The sequence below is a fragment of the Protomyctophum parallelum genome, assembly GCF_964188405.1.
Source record: "Protomyctophum parallelum genome assembly, chromosome: 20".
NCBI lineage: Eukaryota > Metazoa > Chordata > Actinopteri > Myctophiformes > Myctophidae > Protomyctophum > Protomyctophum parallelum.
Genome location: NC_139718.1, coordinates 12,525,778 through 12,532,610, shown reverse-complemented (window position 1 = coordinate 12,532,610; position 6,833 = coordinate 12,525,778). Strand labels below are relative to the sequence as shown.

The following is a 6,833-nucleotide window of genomic DNA, read 5'->3' as shown; positions in this document are numbered from 1 at the left end:
AGCTGAAATTCCTACTCTCCGTCGTGTCTGGAACGCAGCAAGAGCTGATCGCAAACACGCATGCGCACAAGTCACCTGATTGGCTCTGACTGTCACATGAAACAATAGGAAGTAGCTACTTGAAGCAAAAACATGTATCTTTAAAGTCGTTATATTGACATTTGACAGCATGAGAATACGTTACTGTTAAGCAGCATTAGTGATCAGTTGAAGTCAGTATTTCTGACCAAATGAGTCTACGTGCATTATGGATTATTTCTCACGAGAAGGGAGAAAATGTGTCTGTTCGTTTCTCAAGGTTTGTAGCTTTGATTTCTATTGCTGTCAAACCGTTCACTTCCCCCTTTCTTTTCCTAATTGGTGCGGACATTGCCCAATAGCTTGTCATCCACTACCCTGTTCCTGTTGTATTGCTTTTTGATAATTTTCTAATCAGATTATATTCAAATCATTGTAAAATCATGTTATCCCACAGGAGGTTCCCTACAGTTGAGCACCGTGCAAAGTCTCTGGCAGGTTCCTTGCATGTGGTAGTTCCAGAAGACAGCATTTTGCTCCAGCTCCTATTAACCGAGCTGGGTTTGGTGGACTTAGACAAACCTTTTGTAGCTTCGAGAGATGACTGCCTCCACCATCAGCGCTCACCAGCTCTGGAGCTGCACGTGGAGCGGCCGGGAAGGGGAATCCTCTGGCCAGTGTTGGCCATTTCACAAGGGCCACTCATCCTTGCTTGTCTGCCTCTGGTAGAGGCCCCCCCAGATCCCCGGCCACCTCTATCCAGCCTGCTCTCTGTCTCTCAGGGCCTCACTCTACTGGCCGGCTTACAGACATTTCTCTGTGGCTCGGGGACTAAGCCTGACAGTGAGGGTCTTGCATCTCGTCTGGCTATGATGCCCTCCGTCCTTCTGCAAGTTTGTCCACTTGGCACCCCACTGGATGTCCCTCAGGCTGGGGCCCCTGCTACATCAGCGGTACCAGCTCCTGCTGGGACCCAGAAGCAACCGGCCTGGAAGACAGGGCTACACAAGGGTCGAGCTGTGGTGAACGTGACACTGGTAGAGATAGTCCGTTCCATGCAGTATGGAAATCGGAATAGACAGGACCTCTGGGACGTCTATGGAACTGTGACTTGCAAAGTAAGCACTAAGTACACCATGTGGAGCTTATAATCTGTTGCATGATGGTGTCACTCGCCAAACATAATGATTTTCAAGATAATCTAGGTTAAATTAAGTACCAACAATTAACCATTGTTATTAGGACAAAAATGACAAATAATTGTTGCCAAGTATAACTGCATTGTCTTTTCTCTTACTCTCGTTTAATGACTATGAAAACAAATATTAGATAAAAAAAGTTCAGGAGCACTCCACTTAGAAGAATATAACTATTCTTATATTTTATTCTCTTATCGTACTTTATTTTGTCCTTCGGTCATCATCAGTGTGAAGTTGAAGGTGTGATGCCGAACGTGACGGTGACACTCACTCTGCCACCAAATGGCTCACCGCTACAAGATATCCAGATCCACCCCTGTGTGACATCATTGGATGCCAGTATTCTCACTGCCAGCAGCGTGGATAACTGCGACAGCTCTGCTTTCTCTGGCCCTTACAAGTTCCCCTTCTCACCTCCTCTGGAGCCCTTCAGACTGTGCAGTTACACATCGCAGGTAGTAAACCTGGCATGATTCCTATGGCTGATGAATCGGTCAGTTTGGTCTTTGTTAGTAGATTAGTTGGTTTCTATGCACATCTTCTTGTGAACGCTATATAAAATGTACACAATTTTACAATTTCTATTTGATTTAGTCGAATTTCTGAAATCGAGGACAGCCCACTCTTAATTGACTGATTCATATTTGTCTTTTTAGGTCCCCATACCGCCCATCCTCGGTTCCTATCAATTGAAAGAAGATGATAACCAGCTGCGCTTGTCAGTAACGCTCAAACTTCATGAGAGTGTGAAGAATAGCTTTGAGTACTGTGAAGCACACCTGCCCTTCTTTAATAGGTAACCAACAGTAGGAGGACAGCTAGAAATAATGTATCCTCATTCATTATGATATTTATGGACCTCATCAACATCTTGATGTAATCATGTTTGTTTTTTATACCATAACTTTTATTTCAATATTGTTATTAATTTGCGTGCTGTAATATGACATGAATGTAAGGCGCTATACAGTACCAATGTACTGCAATAGACAACCAAAAATACTCCATGTAAGAGAAAACAGTACAAAGTAGTTAATCTCTCTTCCTCTGTAGAGTATAATGTGTTAACACAAAACAGTTGGTTTGAAATGCCAGGCATTGCAAAAACTCTTGCATTATAATGTGAGTAATGTTGCTGCAGTGTGAATGATGAGTTATCACATATGCAGTGTGGTCTCTGTCTCCTTCCAGGGACCAGATGGGTAGTGTAGATGTGAAGGTAAGCTCTGGGCAGTTGGAGGTGTCCAAGGAGAAGAACCTGTTGGTTTGGGTCCTCGGTAGGTTTACATCCATCTAATAAAACATTCAGTAAATAATTGGTTTAATGATGTGTCATGTTAAAAGTTCTAATAATGCTACAGCCAACTCAGCGTATGAGTAGCATGGCTTGATGTCGTGCGATAAGTACTGTGAGCTGATGGTAGGTGTTGCGCTCCACCTCAGCATTCCATCTCCCAGAGGTCTAGTGCAATGAAACGGGGATAGACTCCCGCACCCTGGCTGATACCGACAATAAGCCTCTGACTTACTTAAAGGGATATTTCACTTTCAATTTTATTGTCTAAGCAGGCTTGTCTTTTTTCCGATATTATAAAATGAAGTTTCTAGAATCTAGATGAAGCAATTTCTATATTATTTGAGTGCAGATGGCGTGTGATGAAAATTTACCATAGTATTTTTTTATTTTTATTTTTAACACTATTTCGTGGTCTAAACCTATTAGATAGCATAGATTAATTGCATAATCTCATGATGTCAATTCTACAGATTAATCAGTTATGAAAATAATCATTATTTTCTCAATGTATGACGTATTTGGACTGAAAATGAATGATTGAATTTTGTCCGCTGCTTTCCAGGACAAAAGTTTCCTAAATGTCGTGAGGTCACAATGGAGGGTAGCATTGGCTTCACAGGGCAGCTCCCAGGACCTACAGACCCGCTGTGCACTGAACTTACAGCTTACATCAAAGTACGTAGTTCGCCTCCCAGGACTCCGCCTGTGCACTGAGCCCAGTGTCAAAGTGTCCCTGAGCAAGGCATTTAACCCCACTGAGTTTATAACACCCACTGCTCCTAATAGTTAGGATGGGTAAATGCAGCAATAGCAATAACAACAATCACATTTCTAGTGTGGTGGTAACTAATACATTCCTGGCCACCACATACCCTTATTTATTATTTTATTGTTTTAGCAACAATGAAAATAAAACTAAGAAATAACATGACTCATTGGTTCTACTTTATAAATCTACTGTTGTGGCAATTTACCTTAAAATTGTAACTAGATAATCTGGCACCATTAAAAGGTGCTTAATAATTGAAAAGTATTATTACTAAAGCTTCAGTTTGCAGTGTTGTGAATCCACCACGCTTTCTCACACACCTCGTGATATCTATTAATCTGTCTTTAACATCACCAAGCTTTGGAGTTAAAGACAACGTTTGTTTAATCAACATTTTTGCATCTTGAGAACATACTGTACAAGCTCAACTGCTGAAGTCAATGCAGGTAGTGGAGTTGTGCGTTTAACTCTGCCAACCTTCCTTGTTTTCCAGTTATACTTCAAAGTGCCTGATTTGACCCTGTCTGGCTGCTGTGTGGACCAGCATTCAGTGCAGGTGTACTCTTCTGCTAAACCTCGCATTGTAACATGTAAGTGTCAAGTCTGTATTATGTTTTGGAATTGAATCACTCTTTGTCTACAGTATGTTAGTTAAGGTTTTGAAAACTAAAAAAACAAAACATTTCCTACCTGCAGCTCGAGAACTAAAGTCGAAAGAGTACTTCATATGGAACTCAACTTCTGCTGCACCAATATCATCTGGGCATATGATGCTGTAGGATGGACATGTGGAGACGAGATGGACAAATATGTCAACGATATACAGTACTTTTATCTAGATTAGATCTATGATCCCATGATAGGGATTACAGTAAAATAATAATGCATTATTACAAATGTTACAATCTGGGATTATTTTAACCAATCTGTATGGTGGAGCAGGCACCAGGCACCAACCACAGGTGAAAACCTGTGATTTTCAACCAGTGGTCCTTGAGGGGGTTCCAGGTGGTCCCCAGCTAAATGCAGAGTTGGTAACCAAATGGACCCTTATATTAGATCTTTAACTCTCGAGTGTAAAATGAAACCATTTTACGCTCTCAAGAGTTACATTACTGTTAAACATCTGCTTATTTAATTTACGTCTACACAATTAGAGAATGTTTTTCTTTTGATAGTTTGCCTGTTGTCTCTCCTGTGGTACTACATCAATAGAGCATGGAATTGTGGACAAAATCTTATCCAATGATAACAAAATATTCTTTAGTTTTGGGACTGAGAGGCTAAATGTCACGAGGTGCCATGGCTCAAATGCTGCATAAACAATGGACCTTGATATGAAAAGGGTCGAAAACTACCCCAATACACGTCTGCAGTGGTTGCAATCCGGTTCTCCTTGCTCTTCCACTGAGACATTTCAGTGTTATCACAAGATTGCACACTAGATGCGTTGCCAATGTTATTCTTGTAGTTTGGACATTGCAATGAACATAGTTATGTATTGACCCTTTAATGTAATTAAAGATGAAATATATTTTGTTATTCATTATAATTAGAGATGTCCCGATAATGTATCGGATCGGCCCTTATTTTGTCATATCGGTATCGGCAAATATGCCAGTCTAACCACAGATCCGACACAGGGGTAAGGGGTTGACACTATTGCAGGTAAATAAAATGTTGGGGCATGTGGAGTTGCCCAAACTGCAAGTGCACATTTGAGTGAGGAGTCTGCTATAAACACAACACGAAATACTGTATATAGCTATAAACACTATTCCCAGTCGGTCTTCAAAATAAGATATTTTTTCTTTTTTTTTAATTATTATATGTGTTATTCTCTGGTATCGGTATTCGCTATCTAAATTGTGGTATCGGGATCGGAAAGGAAAAAAGGGACATCCATAATTATAATTCATGTATAACTTAACAATTGAAGTAAGAATAATAATTTTACTGGTAGAAATATGGATTTGAATGTAGAAGGAATAAAGGGCACCTTATGCATTAGAATGATTATATCAGACTACAAGCAGAATGTGTGTTTTCAATTAGTCATGCATGGGGTTTGAAGTTAATGAGCTTATACAGGAAGGGGACATGTCTGATCAAATCACCCACTTTGAATGTTATCAAGCCATAATCACCAGTAGGTTACTTACTGGAGCCTACTGCCTGCGATTAGGAAACGAAAACATTGTGAAACTGCGCTATACAACAACTTCACTTTGTTTACTTATATGGCCGGTTAAGACTGAGGTTAGAGTTAGGGTTAGTATGCGACCAACGCCACATCAGAAAATGGCTCCAGTAGAACCTACTGTTTGATATAGGTTAACATTCGAATCCACTAATCAAATGAATATCAACTATTTATATAATCTAAATATATTGAATCAAACTACTTTCTGGGGTGGACACAATGTTGAAATTACCCCGGAAGTTTTTGAAAGTTAATGAGGGGCACCTTTCACCATAAAAAGTCCATAGACCTGGCCACACACATGACATCACGGCCAGAACACAAAGGCAAGCGTTGGAGGGGCTAGCCTAGTGCCCCTCAAAAATCTGATTATAATCCAACGCAGCTCTCAGTGTGATCCTAAGTGTCTTCTAACCAGGCGTACATTGCTACTTTAAAAACATTTATTTTGTTGGAGAAAATAAACGTTTTAATTACGGCTCAAACTGATGCATGAGCAAAGACAACAGGAGCTTGGGAGCTCTTGATTCATATTTGACATGTATTTGTTATGCTGGATTTAAGTAGTTCACAAAAAAACCCATTATCGATCAATTACATACAGCTACGCCATGAAGGGGATTTCTTAAATCAATAATTTGATGACCAGCACAGTAATTTTAGTTTTTGAGTGGTGCTAGCCCCTCCTATATTCAGCTAGTGTAGATTTTCGTCTTACACAAACATTAAATTCCCATTGACAATGGTGAATTTACGTCATACAGTATGTAGACGAGCAAATCGGCTATTTCTGTCCCATCGACAAAGAATGGATGATAAGAGTGCCCCTCACTTCACACAGGTGTGACTTTTGTTTTTGAGTGGTGCTGCTATGCATATATATATATATATATATATATATATATAGGGAATGTCATGTGGTCTACCACTCTACCTGCACAGCCGTTGTGACTGGTAGATTTGAGCACCCCTGTTATATAAATGGATTTAGTCAAATAATCAATCAAATGGCAAGTTACACCAGCTTTGCTGATTGGCCAGTAATAAACCAATCAGCTTTAGTGTATATGGCGCGTAAGTCTGTGACGTCACCAATACCATATATGAGTTTGCGTTATATGGCTCAGTAACACATCTATGATAGAGAGGATGTCTTTGGTACAGTTGCAAAGTGTAAACAAGAAGTCAGGATATACCGTAGCCATTAAGGAGCAATTGAAGTTTAACTCCAAAAACTTTGACCTGGAGTTTAACCAAGAGTGTTTCAGGACCGGGATCGCTGCAAAGGAGAAAAAGGAACTGATTGGAGAACGGCAAGTTATGTCTGGAAATCTCCGTGTTGCAGAG

The 6,833-nt window shown here is 40.2% G+C and overlaps 1 protein-coding gene across 1 annotated transcript; it reads left to right on the top strand.

Annotated features, from left to right (window-relative positions):
• The first annotated feature begins 95 nt into the window (after positions 1 to 95).
• Positions 96 to 5,274, top strand: ap5m1 (adaptor related protein complex 5 subunit mu 1). The gene is made up of 8 exons (XM_083792205.1): positions 96 to 298; positions 476 to 1,136; positions 1,445 to 1,672; positions 1,874 to 2,013; positions 2,409 to 2,494; positions 3,077 to 3,189; positions 3,777 to 3,873; positions 3,980 to 5,274. The coding sequence occupies exons 1-8, from the start codon at positions 231 to 233 to the stop codon at positions 4,060 to 4,062; spliced, it is 1,476 nt and encodes a 491-aa protein (XP_083648331.1). The 5' UTR covers positions 96 to 230; the 3' UTR covers positions 4,063 to 5,274.
• The last annotated feature ends 1,559 nt before the right edge of the window (positions 5,275 to 6,833 follow it).

Bases quoted from the DNA above. Each gene is read 5' to 3' on its own strand.
- ap5m1 (XM_083792205.1), top strand. From the start codon at position 231: ATGAGTCTACGTGCATTATGGATTATTTCTCACGAGAAGGGAGAAAAT. The intron at 299-475 runs GTTTGTAGCTTT...GTTATCCCACAG, and splicing joins GTGTCTGTTCGTTTCTCAAG to GAGGTTCCCTACAGTTGAGC. The intron at 2,014-2,408 runs GTAACCAACAGT...GTCTCCTTCCAG, and splicing joins CACCTGCCCTTCTTTAATAG to GGACCAGATGGGTAGTGTAG.